Source organism: Psammomys obesus, unplaced genomic scaffold (genome assembly GCF_907164565.1).
Source record: "Psammomys obesus unplaced genomic scaffold, mPsaObe1.curated_primary_1811, whole genome shotgun sequence".
Taxonomy (NCBI): domain Eukaryota; kingdom Metazoa; phylum Chordata; class Mammalia; order Rodentia; family Muridae; genus Psammomys; species Psammomys obesus.
Window position 1 is genome coordinate 7,000,118 of NW_026592710.1, and position 23,773 is coordinate 7,023,890.

The 23,773-nt window shown below is 54.6% G+C and overlaps 1 protein-coding gene across 4 annotated transcripts in view; it reads right to left on the minus strand.

The window, feature by feature from the left end:
• Positions 1 to 23,773, minus strand: part of Casz1 (castor zinc finger 1) — a 143,932-nt gene that overhangs the window by 38,580 nt on the left and 81,579 nt on the right. For 3 of the 4 annotated variants that reach the window (XM_055615185.1, XM_055615187.1, XM_055615186.1), the window contains exons 3-4: positions 22,047 to 22,096; positions 11,643 to 11,681 (exon numbers count right to left, since the gene is read on the minus strand). In XM_055615185.1, coding sequence (XP_055471160.1) covers positions 11,643 to 11,658 — 16 coding nt within the window. In that variant the 5' untranslated portion in view covers positions 11,659 to 11,681; positions 22,047 to 22,096. Of the gene's footprint in view, positions 1 to 11,642; positions 11,682 to 12,064; positions 12,152 to 22,046; positions 22,097 to 23,773 lie in introns of those variants that run through there. The other variant, XM_055615184.1, reaches the window with a different exon arrangement.

The following is a 23,773-nucleotide window of genomic DNA, read 5'->3' on the forward strand; positions in this document are numbered from 1 at the left end:
CTAGCGACATTCTGAGAAGCTCTCCAGATCACCCCCTCCTTGCCTCTGAGCTGGCTCCTGTTTGTAGTCCTTCTACAGTAACAAGTCATCCGTCCACCTCATTAGACCAAGAGATCCACGGGACAGAACCACTGTTCAGCACAGCGTCTGGCCCAATAAATATTTACTGAAAAGAACACAGAAAGCTAAGTGCTTCTTTCGTTGACTAGGGCAGAGATGGGGACCCAGGGTGTGGCCTGACTTCTGAGCCAGACCCTGTCTAGCTCTAGGAACCCTCCCTGCCTGCTGGGGTAGAGACTCCCCGGTGGGACTCAGCGGACACTATGAGCGAATAGTGTCCTCGCCCTCTTCAGCCCCAGGCTCACCTCCAAATGCCCTTCACAGGACTCTGCCCAGAGAACAAAGAAGGCCCCAGTTGTTCCAGCATTTCTCTGTAAGAGGAACAACTGTTGCCGGTCAGTCCTTTCTGAATAAACCCAGCAACTGTTTGCAGTGTAGGGCAATTTTCTCCCTCCGCCTTCTGTCCTTGTCCCAAAAAGGAGAAAAGGAGATTAAAAAAAAAAAAAAAAAAGATGGGGGAAGAGCCCATACCAAGCCCCACAATCTCCCTACACCAGCTCTCAAGTCTGTCTGGAAATGTTTTGAGCACAAAGAGGGCACAAGGACAGCCACCTGCTGTCCCTGACAACTGGGACAGCCGCAGCTAAGGGACAGGCTGTGAGATCAGGACCCAAAAAAAGGAGGTGAGAAAGTAAAGGATGAAGGGAGGCAAGTGGGGTTTGCAGAGGGACAACAGGAAAGATCAAAGCCAAAGAAGGTGGAGGTCGTAATCTGGCCAGGAATCCTGGGCACAGAGGGTTGTGAGGCCCGAGGCAGAGAATCAGACAGCCCAGAAGGCTCCTGGAGGCCAGGCGACACGGAATGGCAGGGCGCTCTGTGGGATAGTGATGGGGGTGGTGAGGAGGGAGAGAAGAGGACTGGAGAAGAGGGAGCAAGGAGGTCTATTAAAATCCTCTCAGTGCATAACACAAAATGTCAGGGTTTATAGCTTCATTCTTGGCTTTGCTGGGACTGAGAACCCTGAACAGAAATGTCACCGCTTGTCATGTTTAATCACCTGCTGTTTGTTAACACCTCCCCTGCAAGGAGCCTGTCTCAATCTGCCCCTGGGCCCCCAAGGGACCTGGAAACTGAAAACATCCAGGCTCCTTCTCAGGGGCTCTTAGGCTGCTTCAGGTTCCTCAGAAGCTACCTTCTGCTGCCATCAGCAGACTTCCAAGGAGGCCCAGAATGACCCTCGCAACCAAGAGGGTCATGACCGCACTGGCATGAGGCGGTAAGCTTGGTGTGGAAGGGCGAGGCAGACACTTCTAGGCTGCCATCTCCTGCCCTTCAGCTTGTCCCACCTGCTGCTTCAGCCTGAGGCTGGAGAAAGTACATCAAAGGAGGGTCTGGAGTTGACTGGTGTCAGCTCGAACATCGATGGCGACAGAACATCTCCGGCTCTACCTCCTCTCCACTCTGCTCTGATCCAAGCACACAGGCTGTGTTTCTGGCTTGGTTCCCTCTCTGAGCACACCTTCCTCAGATGTTTAGACGAGGCATCCTCAACCCTATTCCTTCATAACTTCTTCCTCTGGGGTGGGGTAGATGTAGGACGCCAGGGTGGATATGGCCCAAGTACCCCCAAGTCTCCCTAAATACATGGGGATGCCCCTAACTCACAATATGGTCAAGTCTGGCAAAGAACTCAGATTCTCTCAAACTCATATAAGCAGAGAGGGGCAAACCTAGTTCAGGGTTCAGGCTGAGCCCCCACTCCATCAGACAGCAGCTTTCAAAGCAGCCACTTTGCTCTCTGTAGTTCCCAAGGTAACCCTGTGGGTTCTAGCAGCAGCAGAGAGAGGAAGGGTACTGCTTCTGAAATGTCTGAAGCGGCCTCCCAGTGGGCCAGGGGATGCACCCAATCGGCCCTCTCTGCCTTCACAGACACACACAAACACAACCCCGAAGAAGAGTCTCCTAGGAGAACAAAGCTAATCTAGAGTGCTTCTCCGGCCTCTTTGACCTGGGCTGCTCTGTTCACCTCCATTGCACTAGGACTGAGTTGGAGTGTCCCAGGCTGCAGACAGGAGCTGTGAGGGATGAAGGCCTGCAGTAAAGTAAGCCTTCCTGTAAACCTTAGCAGGCATTTGCATCAGCCACCACGCAGTAGGTGGGCCCAGGGAGGAGTCCAAGGGGACAAGGGGACTTAAATGGGATCTGGAGCCCTTCAGGGACACAGACTGAATAACACAGTCAATACCCAGGGATGCAAGCTTTGTAATTTCCCCTCGACATTGCCATGCGGAACAGTCCTCAGGGAAGCCTGCTTCCCCCTGGCGAGGAAGCTCCATACTGTGTCTGTCTCCTGGCTTTTAGGAACAAGTCTGGCAGCGTCTATGGGCCTCCTGTTTCCCCACCTGTGTTTTCTGGGTTCTTTCTTTTTTTTTTTTCCTTCAGTGCTGGAGATGGAACCATTCTTAGAACATGTCCTAAGCAAGTGGCTCTACCACTAAGCTCGTCCCCTTGCACCTGTGAAACAGGCAGAAACACACCGAACCTTGTCCTTTTCTAAGACGGGTATTAGGTGTGACACTCATGCTCTGGGTCTCTCAGAAGGAAGGTGTGAGGTAGAAACTGAAAGGAAGTGTGAGGTCAGGTGGCTCATGTCCTCTCCAGATGCTCCAATCCATCTGTGATCCACGGGGAGAGATGTCTCAGCATTAAAGGGATAGAGAGTTACCACTACAATCCTTTCCTAGCCCCCAGGCCTCCAGGCCATGTCTTGTCCTGCTTGGGTGTCATCTACGTGCCCGTTTGAGGACACACACACCTAGCTGAACATAGCAGACCACATAGCAAGCCTTGGCCAGGGCAGAGTGGTATCAGCGGAGTTGGCTGTAGGTAGCCCCTCCTGTAGAGGTCCCCAGCCTTTTCGGGACCCTGCGGGAGGACTGTATCAGGCGGCCTCTGCCAGAGCCTCCAGTCAAGGCTAAGCTTGCCCTAGTTGATGTGGGACCTGGGATTCAGAGACTGGTGGTCTTTCTCACCCAGTAACCTGCAGAGGTGGATGGCCTTCTCTCTGGCCACCATGTCGATCTGAAGGGCGGTGCTCTGCCCAGAGTCTGCGTGTCACTTGCTCCTGAGGCCCCTTCTTCTCGGGGGAACTGATGACTCTGGGCCTTTCAGGCACCTAAGGATGAGACCCCGGCCTCTCACACTGGAGTCTTTGATAGCTGCTCCTTATCATTGGCAGGTCCCATAAACACACTTGGAATGTGTCTTCTATCTAAGCAGACATGGTGCGTCCCAAGAGGACATGAGAAGTGGGGTTTGGCTTGGGTGTGGGCACTTCCAGGTCTAGCAGGCCCGAGACGTCGGATTTATCAGATGAAAATGCCTCCTGGCCAGGCTGCCTGCTATAAGCCTTTCATTAATTTACTATTAGATGGGAAATTACTCCTCACCCAGGAATATAAGTTTTCATCTTATTTTAAGTTGGATTCTTAAAACAATTACCAGGGCATCTGGCGATGACTTCACCACACCCCCCGGGCCCTGCAGGGGAGAAGGGCAGCCCTGAAGCTGCACAGGTCCTGCTGCAGCCCCTAAAGGGAAAGGGCTCAGGAGCCCCGACCTCTGCTCTGATCCTGAGAGCACCATGGCCACATTGCGAGATCTCTGAACTCTGCCGTTTGTGGAGAGGCTCCCTCCAGTGCCACCTGCCCCCTGAACCCACTGGTGACAGTTGCCGAAAGCTCCAGCAGCTGGTGCCGCGGGAGCATTTTCTATTTTTAATTGTTTGATCGGAATATTAACTCATCTAGGCCCGTTCCCAAGGCACAGTTCCCAACCAAAGGGTTTCTCCCATTTCCCACACCTTCTTTCTCCCCTCTCTAGTCAGAACCAACGCTGAAATTAATAATCAGAGACACACAGGCCTCTGTGTATTTTCAAGAGATCAGAGGATAGAAGATTAAAAAAAAAAAAAAAGAAAGCAAGGAAGGGAGAAAGGAGGAAGGAAGGAAAGAAGAAAGGAAGGAAGGAAGGAAGGAAGGAAGGAAGGAAGAAAGAAAGAAAGAAAGAAAGAAAGAAAGAAAGAAAGAAAGAAAGAAAGAAAGAAAGAGAAGGCAGCTTCCTCCGTAGCCCAGAGACTCTGAGAGCTGGCCCTGGCCTCCTGTGCTCTCTGAGCGTTGGCTCCAGGGTAACAGTGGTTGCTCCAGCACACACAAGCACAGCCACTCCGGTACCATCCTCACACTTCCTGACATTGCCCCCTGGCCAGCACAGCTCTTTGCCCTGGGTCCAGACCAGCTGGGCAAAAGCCTGGCTTTCATTATGGCTTTTCGGTGTCCACCTAGAGGAAGGGAGCCCTTGGGAGAATCAACCAGCAAGTCTTCTATGGTTGCCACAAAAACTGGCCCAGCTACCAAGGGCAAGTCACATAACCAGGCTAAGTGCTGCGGTACTTGAGGTTGGGATAGGCCACTGCTGAGAGCGTCTGCTAGGTACAAGCCTGGAGCTGTCACCTTCCCCTGACCTCTTTTTAGGAAAGGTCTCCCACCTAGTGCAAGGGCTCCTGTCCTCTCAGCCCTGCTCTTTCCATATGCCCTTGGCTCCCACTGCTGTGCTCTTCCCTCTCAAGGTCACAGGGCTGTCCACACCGGGAATATTTACTCACCAGACTGGCCCTGTTAGCAGCACTCACCACAAATATGCTTTCTGATAAAGTTGGCAGAAAAAAAAAAATTCTAGAGCTCAAAACAATGTCAGAAATTAGCCCCCACCCCCTGGCCAGCCAGCAAGGGTGAGGTGGGGCCTGGAACAGGTCATGCAACTCTCTCAGGGGACAGTCCTGGGGAGCTTTTGTTACTCTCCCTCTCACTTTGCTCCTTCCTGCTTTACCTTCAACAGGCAGCCTGTTGCCAAGGCATCAAGGGCTGGGGACTAAGCTGAATACTGGGTCTAGGGGAATAGTCTTCCCACAGCCTCTCCTTGAGGACAGGGAGCCTCTACCTTGGCTGCTCCCTGGACCGGTCTCACCTCACTGAGCCCCCTCCCCCCACCCATCCTCTCTCTGTGCACATGGGCTTTAATGTTTTTATTACCTGTTTGACTCGCTGCCTTATTGCTTCTCCCCTTAATGGGGCCGTAACCGTGGAAACGAGGAATAAACGGCCACCAGAAAATGAGATGATTAAACAGGTCACCCTGGCAAAACAAACTCAGCTAAGGAACCTCTGGGGGTGGGGAAGGTAGGCTACCCCTCCCCCATGCAGAGCCAGAAGGTCTAGACCAGGCAGGGCTGCCCACATGCTCAGATCTCTGAAAGGACTGGGGCAGATACAGTGGGGCGCCCCCTGCTGGTCAGAAGTCCTCAGTTGCCCAGGCCTGGCTTGCTGTGGCTTTGGCCTCTCAGGCAGCAGGGAGAGAGGCAATCAGGGGGACATGAAGGCTGAGACCTCGAAGTCTCTTCACAAAGCCCCCAACCTAGGTGGGGATCCCTACCTAGGTGGCTCTGCCTGGCTCCTCCAGTCTTCTGTTCTCATGCAGCACATTCCCTCCCAGGGGCCCCCTTAATTCAAGGGCAGAGCCTTGTAAGAAAAGCTTAACTCGGGAATGTGCCCCTTGGGAATCCCTGGTATCTAGAGTGACCCTTGTGAAGCCAAGGAGTACCCTAGCCTCAGCCCAGGTTGAGGACAGGTTTTAGGAAGGGGTCTCAATAGCCAAGCACCTGGGCCTCTGGCCCCAGAGGGCAGGCCTGGCAGATGGTCTTAAGAACCATCTCTTCTGGTATAGCCCACACTCTACCATAGGGCAGAGCTCTGAAGCTCTGGTAGTCTGGGCCAGTCCCTCATTCTGGCCTTCACGCGCACACTGGCCAAACACTGGAGAACAGACATTCTGCAGTGAAGTCTGCTTTCCAGGAGGGGATTCACAGTTGCTGGACCACAGAGGAAGGAGAGGAAGAGCCCAGACTACTTTGGCTCCTGCTCTCCTGCTCCCTTGGACAGCAGCTTGACCTGATACTCTAGTATAGTCACAGCTAGTGGCAGCTGTTTTACTGACCCCCTGTCCCTTCACATCACCCACGATCCCAACCCATTACTTCCTGTAGAGCAGGCTGTAGAAACTCTTGAGGAGCTAAAACCCAGGGCCTAAGGGAATTAGTCAATATTTCCTGCCTTCCTCCTCCTGCCCCACTCAGGAGCTGGACAGGCGCTTGGGGAAGAGGAATCTCCATCAATCAATTGCACCAGCACTTACAGTGGGAAGGCACGGGCCCCAGCCCCAGCCCAAGCCCTGGGAGGGGATGTCAACACAGCAGCTAATGGTCATGTCTAATGGTCAGCATTAAGAGCTGTAGTGGTAGGAGAAAACAAGGTCCCTGGTCTGGGCCTCCTGGGGACTGAGACACATAAACACGAATGCTGTCCTGGCACACCAATGTCACGGGCATAACTGGCTCCTCGGAGCAGCAGGCCCCAGCCAGCCTCTTATCTCTTATCTTTTTCTAGGGCCAACTGGGTATGAGGCTGGCAAGGGGCGTGGGGGAGCAAGGTGAGTAGGAAAGGCCTGCCTGCCAGAGCCCGGTGGCCTGGCAAACAGGCAGAAAAATGCAGTTGCACAATGGGGGGTAACTGCTCTCAGAGTTGAGGGGAGAGGCCTGGGAGAAGTCTAGCAGACTCAGATGGTGGAAGTGTGTCCCTAAGGCCACTCTTTCATGACCATCCTGGCCCTCATCTCCAGCCCCTCTCAGTATAAGAAGATGCTGCCTCTCTCTTACACTGTGTGCCTACAACCCGGGCAATGAGGCACCCCGTTTCTGCCAAGTTCCTCACCGCCCACGGGGGCCCTTCCCTGACGTGGACACATGATCCGAAAGCCTGAGGTGTGAGGTACAGTCAGCCAGACAGGTACACGCCAGACCACCAGCCTGCCACCTTTCACAACCCACCCGTGGAGGCTGTCTGTCCAACTGATTCTCTTCCACATTCCACGGCCTCTGACCTCCATCCCCTTTTGACTCTCGGTAGACCCTGATCTGTTCACCCCAATGGCTGATGCTTGTCTTGGAGACCCATTTCTCAAAATGACTTTGGAGCAACTTCCCTCCTCTGAACATGAGGACCAGGAGAGGGGAAGGTGGGGAAGAGCCGTATAAGGGGAAGGAGGCATCAGTGGGAGAAGTAGTTAGTGGTTGATCAAGACTCGAAACCAAGCTCAGGAGTGCTGAACCTTGGGCTCTGGAGTTGGTGGTGAGCTGAAGGCCTGATTCTCTAAGAAGGGTGGGCTAGTCCAAAGTAGCTGATGGAGGGGTAGGGATGTATTATTGACCTGACAGGGTCCAAAGAGAAAAGTCTAGAGCCCCACCCCATTCCCTGCCTGGGGAAGTGGGCAGGGACTTGAGCCAGGGGCAGCAACTTTAATGAGGAGATGCTGCTGCAGTGACTCAGCCCTGCAAAGGTGCCTCCATTTATTTTATTTTCCATCATAAAAACTCAAGCTGCAACTCAGCCAGATTGCCTGGCTGTGGGGGTGGGGAGTATCCGCAGTGCCAGGGAAGCAGGGAGAGGTGATGTCCCCCTACCCCGCACCACCCTGTGCTTAAGAGTTTGTGGGTTCCCTTCGCTGGTCTCCACCAGGGAAGAGCACCTGAGGTGGGGATCCTTGTAGACCTGCTTTTGCTGTAGGAGAATGACCACACTAAGCTAGCCCTGTTATCCTGCATTTCGCTTCATTGCAACTAGCATCAGTGCTGGTTCACAGCCCTGGGCTGCTGGTGTCTGAAACGCTTTCTACTGAGATGGGACCAATGATACGTTTCTCACCTCACCCAAGTGACTCTTCCCTGGATGCCTGCCCCACTGAGCAAAATCAAGTTGATAGTCAAAGACCTTAAAGGTCATTTGATGCTCATGTCCCTCCCAGTGTCACTGCCAGCCTGTCTGAATGGTACCAGGAAACACACCGCTTCCAAGACAGCCCATGCTGTCCTTGGCTCTGATGCCTCCTTCCTGCCAAGATGGCACCAGAATGCCCGCCCCCTGCAGACTAGCAAAACCGGTGCCCAGCCTGGCCCCGGCTTAGACTGGTTGAGTGGGTGTATCTGGCCAAGTACAGTCTGGAGGAAGAAAAATTGAGGGTGATCTGCTTTACCCAACCCAACATGAAATCCTTCCAAAGGCAGCACAAGATGGTTCCCATTCCCTGGTGTGGCTGAGTGAAGTGTACCTGGAGCCATGAGGGTTTGTGGACGTTTCCACTTCCAGCAATACCTGGCTTTGAACCTTTGGCTCACAGAAGTTCTGGGTGATGATACTCTGGCTGCAGAAGCTGAGGGTGGAAAGCCAAATTCTTTGCTCCTTAGATTGAGACACAACTAGTGGGAGTCTGTTGCCATTCTCCTGCCTTGGGCTGCTTTCTGGGCCAGCTCTCTTGGCCTCATCTTTCCTGACCTCCCTGTCATTGAAGGCTACATGACACAGGACCAGAGAGTCTGCCCAGGAGAAAGGGTCCTGGGCGGTCCCAGCAGAGCCGTGCAACAGCTCTGCTCAGCCAGTCCTCCCCAGTGGGCCCTGCAGCCAGCTCCCCGTGCTCAGTGGCCATTCCTCTGAACTTGCTCTCGTGCCTGTCTGGCCCTTTACCCAGAACAGCCTACCTTGGATCCTCTACAGGATCCTCTCCCCTTCTTAAGAGGGGCTCACCAACAGATTCCAGACAATCAAGGACAAGTTCTTTGTCGCAGCTCTACTGCTCTCACATTGCCATTTTTACCCAGGCTCCTGTGTGTTCAGGCCCAGAAATCAGCCTACGGTGGGGGTGGGGGCTAATCCTGGGGAGCTTCCCAACTACAGGATGGATCTACCTGTGTCTGAAAGCTTCCCCTCTGCTCCTCCTCCCCCTCCCAACACCCTCCCCCAGGGAAATCACTCTAAAAGGGCCTAATGGAACCATGTCCTCCTCTCTTCCTCTCTCCTCCCTCCCTCTCTCTCTCTCTTTCCCTTTTTTTTTTTATTAGCATTTGTGGAATTTATTCCCAAACTCTCCTAATCTTCCGTACACAACCATTTGATTTGCATAACCCAACCCCCTCTCATAAAAACTGGCTGCTAGTTTAATTAAAAAATGTAAATTTGCTGTCATCTCGGGGCCTGGTGAATTAGGACGACATCGGCATTTTTTATTGCTAAAGACGTCCAGACTGATCCAGCCCTTGGCTGAACTATGGTGGGGAAAAGGGGTCCACATGGCCCTTGAGGGTCTTGAGATCCTCCTGTCCCCTCCAAAGAAACCTCAACTCTCCCCCACCACTGAATCACTTATGGCCAGAGTGCTTCAGGACCTGGGTGCGTCCAAGGCTGGAAGGGACAGTTAACCCACCACCTAGAGACTTGTTGGAGGTCTCTGGAACTGGCAACTCCGTGGGGCTTACTTCCTTATGCCGCGCCGAGGCCTTTAGCTGGAGCTCCCCGGGCTAATCCCAGAGGAAGGACGCCCTGCCCTGCACCAGCAGTAGGGCTCAGCACACCCCTGTGCATGAGGGAGGTTGAGGGAGATGCTCTCAGCTCCTTAAGATGAGGACAGAGTTGCCCCAGAGACGGCTCAGGGAGAGCAGATCTGACTGAGTCTTTCTCTGCTTCCCCTTTCTGTGTGAAGTGATGGGAAAGTGCTTTTCTTCTGAAGTTCTGAGATTAAGTGAAACTCCCAAGATCAGAGAAGAGACGGGAGGTATCACTAGACAACTCCTCCAGGAAACAGAACTTTGACACCATGGACCTTTCCTCTCTGTGTGGCCAGAGTCCAGACTCGGGTCCCACTGGGAGTGCCCTGCTCCGGCTGACTTCCTGGCCCTTCTGGCTTCTAGGAAAAGTCTCCAGAGCCTGTCCCTGGAGAGTGGAGAGCAGTAAGTCTCCCCAGAGCCCTTAAGGTGCCACAGGAGGCTCTGTCACTTGCCTCCTGCCCTGCCATCATGACAGGGCAGGATATGGAATCGTGCCTCCATGGCAGCCTAGGAGAGACTGGCATGGCAGGACGGGAGCCAGCTCCAGTTGGCACTTAGGTCAGAAGGAAGAGAGTAGGGCCCTCCTTCCAGCTGAGTAATGCCTGAGTCCCTTGTGCTGGCCCATGAGCAGGCTTTCCTGTGCCAGATAGGGGGTGGTGCCAAACACTGGGCCTGTCTCTTAGGTCTGCTTCTTGGCTGGGACGGGTGGGGCCCCCATTTCTGAAGAAAAGGGGGCGGGTCCTGAGAGGGTGGTGATGAGACACCTGATTAGAGGTGGAGGCGGGCTGGTTCTCTGTGGGATGGAGGACAGGGAGGGGCAGGGTGGCAGCAATGGCTACTAGACAGCTTTCCCAATTTGCCCAGCAGGGGGCGTTGTGCCCTTCCCAGGCACAGGTGCCCAGGAGACCTCCACTTCCCAAGAACACACCTGTCCCTACAGTCCAACAACTCTATGAAGGTTCCCTGCCCCATAACACACATCCCTGACTGCCCTCTCCTGCCCCCTCTGCCTCCGAGAGGCAGCTGTCTCTGTAGGGTCCCATGGGGCTGTGTCCATGAACTTGGACAAGTCTAACACCAACTCCTAAGAGCCGCCTCATACCACCTTTCCTTTCCCAAACGAAACAGCAGTGGTCAGTGGCCCCTGGTGTTGATAGAGGAGACTGGTGGAAGACCAAAGAACTAAGCAAGCCTCGATGGGCTCAGGTAGGAGGCTCTGATGAGAAGAGAACTACCAAGTACAATTCAATCAAAACTAGAAAGACACAATAACTCACAGGTTAAACTCTGCCCAGGCCACTGGGGCACCAGCTGGAGCCTGACCCTAGTCCCACACCAAGCTTCCCAGACCCAGGTATCTAAATGTAGTCCTAGGTCTGGCCTACCATCACCTCCCAGAGTGGGAGCTAAAAGGGGGACAGAGAGAGAGAGAGAGAGAGAGAGAGAGAGAGAGAGAGAGAGTCCTGGGCCCCTTACTTTGAACTGATAACAGCCACCTCAGCCCACAGATTCTCAGGTGAAAAACACTCATTAGCCATAATAAGCAGCTTGATCATCCGACACAGCCTTGTCCCAAATAAATTAAATTCCTTTACCTTGAGACAGTCGCCCCGAAACCAGACTAACCACCTTTCCCAACAGGACGCTGCTTTCAAAAACTAAACCACCCCCCACTAAAAAAATAAAAACACACACCCCATGAGCCACACAGAGATCTTTGCAAAGGGAAAAGCATGTGTCTAAAAAACACAAGAGGAAAAAAAAAAAAAAAAAAAAAAAAAAACACAACACGGAGAACAAAATCCCCCACAAAAACCCCCTAACTCCTCTCTCTCTCTGGGTGCCCCCCAGCTCCCTGTCCCCTCGGTTCTTTCATAATGACAACCATCAAATTAGTCACAGTCACTAAACAAGTAACAAATAACAATATCACCATCCAGAAAGCAGGGCTAGCAGGGACCATGGGCACAGACCCTTGGCGCCTGTCCGGTACCCTCGACTCAGCTGCGAGCTCACTGGGCTGAAAATACTAACTTCCGTCAAAGAACCGAAAGAAAAGTGAAAGAGCCTCCCCGTGGGTTCCCACCGCGCGTACCTGTTCCAAGATCCATTCTCCGCTCCTTGGTCCCAAACTCTTCGAGAAGCGTCATGAAAAGAAGAAGAGAGAAAAGAATGTTTAGTGTCTCGCGGGCCCCCTGTTCCCGCCCGCCCGCGGTCCCTCCCCGCCGGGCCGAGCGCATCCCGGGCGGGGGGACGCGCGCCGGGCCGAGCCGGGTCGGGAGGGCGACGGCGGGGAAAGTTTGCTCCGCGCCTCACGCTCGCTCTCACGCTCCGGCCCGCACGCTCCCGGCAGCTCCGAGTTCCTTCAACTACAACAGAAACTGCCGTGGCCGCCGCTCGGCTGGGGATCGGGCCCGCCGGGCCGAGGGCCCCCCCACCCCCACGCCTCGTCCCGAGCGCTCAGGGGTCGCCGCTCCGGCCCGGCCCGGCCCTCCCCCGCTCGCTCCCGGTACTCACCATAGTCGGAGAGTCGAAAGCCGAATTCACTTAAATAATCAACTTTCATAATACTTAATTAATGCCTAATTGCAACTGATTACTCCCCGAATAACAAGTTGTTTTAAAATCCTGATGTCATTGCTCCTGACGGTAACACTCAGGGTAACAGTTTGGCAGGAGGGAGCTGGGCGGGCGGGAGCGGCCGGGCGCTGCCAGGCGCCGAGGTGATTGGCAGGGTGGCCGTGGCACCGCCCCTCTGCGGGAGCGCGCGCGGCTCCGGCAGGTGAACGATCAGGCTCGCCCGCGCGCGCGCGCACGCCTCGCCCTGGCGCTAAGGTGAATGGGCGCGCGGGCGCGCTTCCCGCGCGCGCGCACGCCCCCCCGCGCACGGGCTGGGGCGGACTGAGGGCGGGCGGTGGGTCTCCGGAGCTCGGAGGGGAGGGAGGCGGGGCCGGCGCTCGTGGGGCCGCGTGCGAGGGACGGGGAGGCCGGAGTGTCTGCGCGCCGTGCGCGGCTGTGTGGGGAAGTCGTGCGCCCGAGCGAAGCGAGGAGCTGGCACTCGTGCACGCGCGCCCACGCTCGCCGCGGGCGCCCGCTCGCTCTCCCCGGCCGCCCTGCGCGCGCCCGCGTAAACTTTTCCGCGCGGGAGCGAGCGCAGGTGCGGGACTTTTGCGGCACGCGCGCGCGCGCTCCTGCCGTTCGCTTCCGAGGTGCCCTTGGGCTGCGGGTGGGGCGGGCACGGAAGGGGTTTTGTTTCCCTCGCTCACCCTACTTCCCTCGTTTTGTTATGACTGTTGGAGTTGGGAGAAGAAAGGAGTCGCGGGCGGCCTGGCTGGGTGTGCCGGAGAAACTCGCGCTCCCCTCCCCCGTGCGCACTCCCGCAGACGCGCAGTCTGAAGTTGACACCGCTCGCTTTGCTTTTTGCCCTCAAGATGGCCCGGGAGTCTTTCCACGTCAGGCCACGCACGCTCCAGTCCCCAGCCTTTCTCCTTCCTTTCCCCTTCCTACTTCCCTCACAGTCTCTAGACAATCTCCTTTGTTGATCCACGTCATCACTTGGGCTTCCTTTCCATCCCTGAACACCCCTCAACCAAGTTGGCCAGCGTCCTGACACCTGTTCCCTCGGAACCACACCCTGCCCACTCTGATGTCTCTTTAGGGCTGGACCAAACAATTTTCTTTCTTGACTTTCCCTTTCTCCCTGTCTCTCGGCCATTCCCTCCTCCCCTAAGATCCTAATGGTCCATTACCATCTGGCTTGGAGGCGCTCAAGGAAAGCATCCTGCAGGGAGCAGGACCTACTGAGGCCTGTTCCCACCGTGCCCAGCTTCCTGTCCCTCGGTGGCCAGTCTACCTCTCTCTACTGTCCTCTGTAGGACGGGCCACACAGCCTTTCGCTGAGGGGAGGAGAATGGGCTTAGGCTCTCCCTCGTCTGGGCAGCATTCAGCAAAATGGCGCTGGCCTATTTTTGCAATATTTCTATTTTGCAAAGGGAGGGGCCCAAGGAGGCCTTGAGGCAAAGACGTCACGAGAGTTAACAATCTACTCTTTCTCCTACTTTCTCCGTATTTTCCTTCTTTTCTTCTGATTGTTCTTTCATTCTAAATGGCTCCGCAAAGGATACAGCATCTCTCTCTTGGTCTGCCACCCTCCCTACGGCCTTCTTGGCAACCCCAGACAAGGTTGTCACACACCCTTCATACTTCAGAACCATCACTATCCCTATGTGCAAAGACCTAAATTTACCTGGCCCTAAATCCCTGAGTAAGGAAACAGGGCTCCTTAAACCAAACCCCACACTCCCCAACAGCTGGGCCCAGGGACGCCAGGCACAGAGAACCAAGAGCCCACTTTCCCTGTGGGATCTCTGTGTCCAGGACTGCCCTGAGAAATCTCTGTGGGTGCTGCCCAAGCCTTTCCCTACCCCACCCCCCAAAAACCCAACAAGGATTCTACCCCCTTGTAGCCTTGGCTTGTAACAACAGGCAATTAGCCCCACACCCCAGCCTGGTGTGGGCAACCAGGTGAAGAAGGAAGCCTGGCGCCAGGCATGGAGGGGCGGCTAGGGTGTCTGCACAGACAGGGAGCTCCCTGCATAGGAGACCGACAGAGCCTCTGGTCTGTTCTGAATGTCCTGGTTTTCAGCTAATGATAATCAGGGCTGACCCCCAGGAAGGCCTGCTCGAGCAGGAAACCACCTCTCCTTTCCAGTCACCTAAGTAAGAACAATACCTCTGGAGCCTCTGGAGGGCAAAGGCTGACAGGGCAGGGCCGAGAGAGCTAGGAGGAGGTCACAGGTCAGGGCAAGCAAGAGGGGTTGCCACACGTGCCACAGTGGGGAAGAGCTGCCCGGAAGGCACCCTCTATTCTGAGGCAGTGGGTCACAATCGGGCGCCAGCGGTGAAGTAGGTTGGACTCAAGAGTAAGGAGCCATGTGTAGCCGAGGAGAAGAAAAGTAAGAAAGCGAGGATGGAGCCGAAGGCTGAAGCATCGGGGCTGTGGGCCATGAGTGTGAAGCGACTCCCGATCTCTTCTGCTCTCGGTTCTGCGCCCACACCAATGGAGGAAGCCTGGAGAGCCAGCATCTTTTAGGGCTGTGGCTCATCTATGCCTTTCTGATTCTCTGATGTGGTGACGCCCCCGAGACCCTGAGACTAGTAATCGTGAGAACATTCCATGCTTTCCACTGGTCTCCAGGGCCTGGGGCTCAGAGACTCCAGGTCTTTCCAGGACACCCCAAGCAGAATAGAAGCCTCTTTAGCCACCTCATCCAGCCAAGCGGCCCATACCAGTCTCCACTCACCCCAGTCAGGTTGCCATGCCGCTGGCATCCTCTCGCACCCCCAGCGTGCCCACTTGTTCCCCCTCCCTCCCGAGCCTGGGGCCTTCTCACTCACCGACCTGTTTACACATCAGGTATCTCCTGCTTTATCTGCTCTCATTTTGAATTTGTAACTTTCACATAAACTTGAACAAAGCTCCTTTTGTTCCTGCACCCCACCCCAGGATCCCAATAAACTGGTTCCCTCTGAGGCGACTGGGCCAGGGCACAGAAGCCTTAGCCAGAGGACTGTGTGTGCATGTGAGCAAGCGTGTTCGCACCTGCGAGGGCGCCCGTGTGTTTGAGGGTGCTCCACAGGGATGGAGGAGGAGTGTCAGGAAAAACTGGGAGCCAACAGAGTGTGGACAGGAAGCAAGAGGGGATACAGAAGGACGGAGCCATTTCCGTGAGGCCTGGGCCTCAGTTGGGATTGGGCTCAGCCATCAGGTGGCAGAGAGTGTGGACCCTGCACAGGTGGGTGTTGGGCCAGGGGATGAGCACAGAGGAAGAGGAAACAAAGGCTAGGACGGAGCGGTACAGTGGGTGGCGAAGCAAGCTCCTGAGGCCACGCTAAGTGTAAGGCAGACACAGGGATCACATTAGGGCCGGGTAGGGCTGGCACAGCCGCACGCTCGGCCCATAATCCTGTTAGCCAGCAATCTCCATTCCGAAAGAGCTTCATTTCTTTGTGAATATTTGTAAACTAGATATCTAATGGAAAATTATAGGAAAATTATAGTGAAATTCATGACGGAGAAATCCGATTATCCCTAATTCAATTATGCCATCTTAGCCCACACAGCACATTTCCCATTTTTTTCCCATAAATACCGATGCCAGGGGTCCCGGTAATCAAATAAAATTGAAAATCATCTTCCCATTAAATTCAATTAGCCGCAATTTCTAAAGCCTATCAGAGATTTTAATTACTAAATTATAAAATTCTCCAATGCTAAATTGAAACCAAAAAAATTGCACATCCTTATATTTCAGAGAAAAAAAAAAGGCCAGCAAAATCCTTCAAAAATGTTCTCCTCTGTCCAACTCCAGAGCAGTTTCCTTACCTGGAGGGATCTCATGGTCACCGTTGTCTCTTTGCTTGCAGGAATGCGGCCAGGGAGCAGAGGGGAGCACCATTGCAGGGGAGGGGCCCAGACAGATCCACTAACTGAGGAGCTAACCACACCCCTAAGCCCAGCTAGGACGGTAGCCATCTTCGCTGATCTGGCAGCCTTGGCTCCTGAGATCTCTTCAGCTCTGTCTCTCACAGTGAGGCCTCAGGTCCTCAATGCTACCTCCTCAGCAGTGATCTGGGCCACAGCTGGTGGGACTGGGGGCACACAGCTCCACTTAAGTGTGCTCCCAGAACTACTCCAGTGGGCCCCCTGATGGCTGAGGCTGGGTCAGAGATGGGAACAGAATGACAGAGCGCAAGATGGTCCTGTGTCCCAGAGACTTCTTAACAGGCATTTCCAGACGCTACAGGTCCTGGCAGAGAACCAGCTTCCTGGGGCAAGAGGGAGATCAATTTGGCCCAAATCTAGCCTCTCCCTGTACTTCTTGCTCACTCTGCTCTGTTTTTCCTCCCTGGAGAAGTCGGCAGCCTTAGGCTGGCCAGAAGGGACTCCCTTGCCTCATGGAGAGACTCCTTCTTACCCCCAGCCCTTTTAAGAGACACATTGGCCATGATGGCCGGCAGTAACCACCTCTTCCACACTTACCGGCCTCTGCGGGGTGCTCTGTGCCTCAGGAGAGCCTGGGGAGGTGGCATTGGTGGCAGCATCAGGTCTGCCCTGCCTGAAACTCAAGCTAGGTGGCTGGGTAGGCAGCTGGTGGCCCCGGCCGGCTTAGGGGAGTCAGCGGGGCCCTGCCAGCAGCCTGGCACCCAGGAACAGGGAGCAGGTCTGATCTGTCAGGCAGCCTGGAGTGCCAGCAGGGGAGGCTCCCGCAAACAAAACAAAAACAAAAAAGTTAATTATCTTTGGCTTTTTCTTAATAAATATCCAAACTGGCCCGGCCGGATCCTCCACTTTAGAGGGAGAAAGAAGGAGGAAAAAAAAAAAAAAAAAACAAAAAAAAAAACCCAAGCCCAATCCAACAGACTCATTCTCTCTACGAGTCTACTTTTCCCTTTGTCTCTGGTCCTTCGTTTTGTCACTCACCAGAAACAGTGACAGTTTCACAGAAATTTCCAATTTTTGCAAATGCAGAGAGGACGGGGCTACAAAAGCAGTTTTTGTTGTTGTTGTTTACGTTTTGAGGTGGGAAATCGGGGTGTGAGAGAAGAGAGGCAGGTGGGAAGAAAATGGTGAGAAACAGCAGAAGAGCAGCAGGAGAAAGATGGGAGGACGCCTGGGAGATGGAGCAGGCGCCCACTGAGAGGTGTCTTGTAGCTACAACCCTGCTGGCAGCCCCTCTTGGCATCGCCCTGCTCTACAATGCTATGTTGGCACTTTACTTCAGTCACAATTATCAGGAGGCGCTGGGATCTCTCAGGAGCCACCACCAAAGCCACCTGGGTCTCACTGGCCACACTAGCTGCCCTGTGGCCGTCCTGTTTCTGTGCCAAGCCTCCCTTCCAGGAGTAGGGCTGGGAAAGACAAGCCAGGGAAAGGAGCGAGGGGAGGAGGGAATTCAGGCTGTCGCGGGAGGGGGTGTGTGTGAGGCTTTTCTGCATGGAGTCATGAGCATACCTGGGGAGAGGAGAGTTTCGTGTTGCTGCCTGGGCCTACATGTTCAGATGGTGCATGTACATGCCTGAGCCCAGACTAGCAGAAACACAGGGGAGGGCACGGGGTTGGGGCAGACACCAGGACACAGAATGCTGGCTTTGGGATTCTTCTGCCTGGGTTCAAATGCTAGCAAGCTGTGTAATCCTCACCAGGTCGCCAGTCCTCTCTGGGGCTACATTTCCTCCGATCTAAAGGGAACTATTAGCAGCTGGTTAGGTCTGGGGGTGAGGAAGGGGAGGAGAGAGACTGCCAGGGAGTATAGGTGCTTCTCCCTGGGGGACGAGCAAGTTCTCCAGTCAGCAGTGGTGATGGCTGTACTGTACAACCTTGTGACTACACTATGAAACCACTAGATTGTACATTTTAAAAGGGGTAGATCTGATGGCATGTGGATTATACTTCAGTACAGAGGTTACAAAACAGTGTGGGGAGAATGGGGAGAGGAGTAACAGTGTCCTCACCTGTTTGGGACAGAGGCTGGAAGAAAACATTCCGCCTGACATGGCATCAGTGACTGGTAAGTATCCACTGTTAATATGGGGCTTGGGCTGGTGTCTGTGAGTGTATACTGTTGGTGCTTATAAATGCATCCGAGTTGCTGGGCCACTCAGCATGTTGTCAAGCCACTGAGCGCTCCCCCTCCCCCATGCCTGGGGGGGGATCCTGGGCAGCTGCTCCCTGCCAGGGGGTGGGAAGTCCGTGGCCTCCTCCCGCCTCCTTTGGGTCCCTGGAGAGAAGGCTGCCCACTGTGGCGGGCAGACTCCCGAGCTCCACTTGCTGTCTTGCAGACACTCATATTCTCCATGTGCAGCAGACCGTGAATTCACCTTCATACTAGTTACAGGGTTATTTAGCTTCTCCTGACGCTGACAATCACAAACTTTAATTCGCTGCTTGGTTTCTCCCCGCTGTGCCCTCTGCCCACCCCCAAAATCCTTGGGAGAGGATGGGGAGGACTGAGGTCCAGCCCTCTCTTGCCAAAGCTTGCCCTTTAGAGTGATAGAGTGATGGCAGGAGGTGGGGATGGCCAGCAGGAGAAGATGCCGGGCAAAGGGCTGGAGAGAGAAGGTCTGGGAGAGAGGGAAGTACCACGGGGCCTAATAGGAGCCCCAGTCCTGCTCCTCCAGCTGACACTAATGTATTCAACCTGACAGCCATCCTGTCCTGAGTGACGTGAGTGAGGCTGCTGAGCCCAGGGCCTGGCTGGAACCCACAGGGGATGGGGACTCAGTCTGGGGCTGGGCTCCAAAGATCAGGCAGCTGGCAAGGGGCTGTCTCCTCTACCTGCTGCTAGATTAGCAGGTGTCCCTCAGGAAACCAATTTGATGGAGTCCATCTTACAAACTCATCCTCTTCCTCCGCAATGACTCCACCTCTCCTATCAGATCACAGAGTCCATCCTGGGGGCTTTTCCAGGCTTACTGCCCTGGTGCCTAGGTAATTTCTCTTTCCTTGACAAAGACAGGTGGGAAACTATGACCTCAAGACATACCCTGCCACCCCAAATTACACAAGCCCCAGACCGATGTGGGAGATAAAGGAGTAACCAGGTGTCTGGGTACAACGGGTGATTCTCTCACTGACAAAACCCAAAGTGCAGCCACACATCAAGCAGGCCTCAGAAGCAGAAAGCCAAGCCAAGAGGACTCACAGAGACTGCAAACTGGAGGTTGGAAAAGGAGAGCAAAGTTAGCCGGTAGGGAGGAGGGGGTACAAGAGAGGCAGGGACATGCATTAGCAGATCCAATCCTGTGTTCACTTCCTCCTAAGTCCCATTCTATAACTTCACCCTTGCCAGCTGGAGACATGGCCATGGTGGCCTGGGCAAGAGAGAGAGAGATATGTCAACGGGGCCAATGGGAGAAGGGCTTGTTGACTGCAAACTGTCCATTATGGCTCAGATTATAAGCATATTGCACGGGGCTCTCTGCACGATGCCGGGGAAATCCAATACGCTGAAAGGTTAATGCAATCAATTAGGGTGACAAGGAAGTAAAGTAAAGCCTTCCGAGTAGATGAAAAGGAGAGAGAGAGAGGGGGAGAGCAAGCCATGAGTTGAAGGGGGGGCAGCATGAGTGGTGGGAATCAAAAAGGAAGAAACTTATGGGGAGTACGGAGAAGGCCTGGAGGGGAGGAGAGATGCAGAGAGCATGAAGGGACGGCAGCAGAGGCAACAAAAGAGACACCCCGAAAACTGGGCTGTACAGCTCCCGTCCCAGACCTCCAACCTTTCCCCTCTGACTTGAAGCCTGGCATCCAGGTTTATTCCACAGCCATGGTGGCACAGCAGGGCAGCTTTGATCACTGACCCTGGACAAGGGAAGCACCCACTTAACTGACCCCCAGGGCCTTCTCAGCAGAATGACAACAGCCTGGCTTGCACCTTCACGGGCTTAAGCATGAACCCAGACTCTTCCCTTGGCCTGCTTCCTCCCAGCAGCTCCAGCCGGCTCAGGCCATGAAGCAGAGCCTGGCTGGTAGGACACCTACTTTATAGAAGCTAATGGTGTAAGAGTTTGGGCCATATTCCTGGGTCCAGCAACAAACGTGAGGGGCCTAGGACTGCCCAGTGCCCTCTTCAGGGGACATTCTTTCTCCAAAGGTCCCCCGGACTCAAAAGCTTTGCTGTCTTCAAGGGCTCAGACTCAGACGGGGTCAAAGAAAGCTCCACAGTACTGTCCCAGGGCTGGAGACTGCATCTTGTGCCCACAAGGGAAACTCTGGCTGAGAGGAAGCCCTTTGCCCTTCCTGTTGGATTCTGGGATGGCTGCTTTCAGCCTCTACACATTCCCTTATCCCAACACTCTGGCATGAAACACAGGCTCACCTTGCAAAGTGGGCGGGGGGGCCATGCTAATGACTGCAGATCTGAACTTAAAATGCTAGGTAAAAGCTACGGGAGGGACGCTGGATGCAGGGGCTCTGAGGGGCTTGAGGCTGGTTTGAAGAGAAGAAGTGGGACTTCAGGGTGAGAAGGACTGAACAGAGCGGGAAGCAGAGGAGGGGTAGAGACTCCAACAGAGCAGGGCTTCAAGCAGCCTGAAAGCAACCCCAGCACAGGGTTCCTATGCAATCCCAGCCTCACTATGGTGACCACATAACACCAGAGAGTCACTTGACGCCCAAGGATGTACACACTTAGGCAGGTTACAACGGCAAATCTCACGCAATGCATAGTTCATCAGAGAGGGGACAGGAATCAGGGACCAGAATCTGGGCCAGCAAACTTCTCTGTAAAAGGGCCAGGTAGGAAATAATCTTATGCTTCATAGGCCAAACAGTTTCTGCTGTAGTCACTCAGCTCTGCCATGGTAGAGTGAAAGCAGCCACAGAAAATATGAAAATGAATGGGCACCACTTTCCAATAAAACTTTATTTACAAAACACAGGCTGTGGGCCAAATGTGACCTAGGAACTATAGTTTGCCTGGGGCTTGGCCAGCAAATGGAAGCATCGTGCCTTTGAGGATTTAGGTGATTCCTGGGGACAAACTGTCTACCAGGAAGTAAGGCTCTCCTATGTCCTGTGCAGAGAGGGGGGCTGGTGAGCACAGAGAATCAGGTCTGGCATGGGAAGCTTATTTATGCCTAACAGCATCCCGGGAAACCCTTTGAAGGGCTCGGGATTCTTAAGGAGGCAGGAGAGAGTGGAAGGCTGCATACAGCTCTGGTTATTTCTAGAGTCTCAACGCGCAGAGACAGGAGCTAGGCTAGGGAGCAGGAAGGAGCGACCAGAGGGAGCCAGAAGGGGCGCCAGGAGAGAAAGAGCAGCGAGCTCCCCGGAGCTGCGCTGTAACCAGGGTGGTGCTGGCGGCAAAGGGAGGAATCCACCGGCCCCAGCTAGAGCTAGAGCGCAGGGCGCGGGCCGGGCCTGCCCTACACCGGGCCGCCTCTGATCACGTTTTCAGGGCCACTGCCCGCAGGCGCAGACAATGCTGGGGGGAGCCTTTGAAGTCCGAAAGGGATGCCGCGGTGCTCCCTATGGGGAGGAGGCCAGCGGGACAAAACTGGAGCGGGTCGCAGCCCGGCCCCCCGAAATGCGAGACACAAAGGGAAAACAAACAGGTTTGGAGCCAAGCGCACGGTGCTGTGTCTGTCCCCCGCCCCGCGGAGCCGGGATGATGGATGGCTGCAGCCAGCCTGCTCGCCCGCCGGGCAGGCCCCGCTATTTACATAACACTGGCGTTCCACCGGTCACCTCTGACACTGCACTGCCCGGGGCCAAGGCCCGGTGGCCCCGCAGTTCCTCCAGCCACCAGGGGACTGTGACAGCCTGTGAAGACCAGGGCAGTCCTGAGTCCCTGGCTTCCAGGGAGTCCCCGGGGCTTAGGGTAAGGCAGAGTCAGTCTTGGATGCTTAGAGGAACTGAACTCAGCCCAGGGTGACAGATCTCACAGCAGCAGTCACATACACAACACACAGAATGGGGGAGGAACTTGGGCCTTACCTCAGCGGGTCCTAGAGATTCCTCAGACACAATTGGGGCGTCACTTCATCCTGGGGAGAAAGAAGAGCCAGTTAGTCTTTCCAGGAGGAAGCCAACAACTTCTTCCCCCTTCAAGCACGCTGTTTGACCCCTCTGTGCCCAAGGGTTCTCTGTGAGCTATGGGCTGAAGGGCTGACCCCCAGGGTAAGCCAGATGGGTCCGTGATTCAGACATGCTCAATGGGCTCTGCTTTGGAAAATTCAGGAAGCAGTAGCAGCTGTTACATGGAACATACAACTCCTAGGATGCTGCTACCCAAAGAAAGTCAGGCTGCTTAGCTGGGCAGTGGTGGCACATGCCTTTAATCCCAGCCCTGGGAAGGCAGAGGCAGGAGAATCTCTATGAGTTCAAGGCCAGCCTGGTCTACAGATCAAGTTCCAGGACAGACAAGGCTGCACAGAGAAACCCTGTCTTGAAAAACCAAAATAAGAAAAAGAAAAAGATAGACTGCTTTGCACACTGCACTGCCCAGTGGGGGCAAAGGTGAGAAGTATGTGTGTGTGTGTGTGCGTGAGTATGTTTGTATAAATATGTGTATGCGAGCACATATGTGTACGCTGGTTATAGGCCTCCAGGCTCCCATGAACCTTTAGTGGCTAAGTAGGCATTCTTGGAGACAATGAATGTAGCGCCAGCCACTCCTTGATTTTTTTCTGGGCCCTAGAAACAAACATGACAAATGCCGAGGTGTTCCCAAGTGACTGTGTGAGTGCCTGGGGTGGGGGTGGGGGGCAAGATCAGGAAGCTACGATTCCATAAAAACAGACTGTGGCCAGCACCTTCCACCCCGATGAATCAAGACACCCCCACAGAAGGTTCAGACAGGGCAAGGAACAACACTGGAGTGTCTTTAACTAACACGGAATGTAGCTCATCATTACTACAGGCTCAGGTCCTCTGTAGCCTACGGCGGGAGTGTGGGGAGCCTACCCGCCTGGCCCCGTCTGCCCTAGCCTGGGCCAGGCCCCGTGCCCCAGCCTTAGCTCCTGCCCTGCCAGACAAAGTGTTTGCTGTTTGTTCCCTTGTTCTTCCCTCTCCCTCGTTCATGGCTTATCAATGATGCAAGAAGAATAGCACCAATTTCCTTAGTCTATGTAATCCCCAAATCAGATTGGGGGATTGCAGGAGATGAGGTGACCTTGTCCAGGGCTCCCAGAATGCCACCCAGTCCCACCGCCGCTCCCTCATTCCCAGGACGTATTTAGACAGCTAAAGCTAATTGTACTTGACATGTCCTCTTAAGCAGGGCTCCGCTCTCTGTTAGGCCAGTGTGACGGCCTATGCTGGGTGCTTGGTGGGGCGGAGCCTACCAGGCTGCATAAAAGGGTCCAGAGCCCGAGGATCATCAAGTGGGCTGGGAGGGCTTCTCTGTGGGCTGAGGATACTCAGCTGAGGTGGGAGCTGAGGGGTCCGCAGAGAACTGAGTGGACCAGTTAAAGTAAAGGGCAATAGAGAGAAAATGGGTTCCAGGCAGAGGTGGAAGAGGCTGTTGAAGCCTCAAGAGTAGAAAACTGACGGAGTTAGAGAGGAGAGCTGAGCTGAATTAAGTGGAGGGACTATGGGCTAGACCGGGGGAACAGGCAATGGAGACCCCAAAGCTAATGCTGGGGAGTAGGTAGGGCTCGGCTGGCAGAGTGAACATTGCGGCCAGTGAGCCTTAGGCCCCAGCAAGGGCATCATCGTGGTCC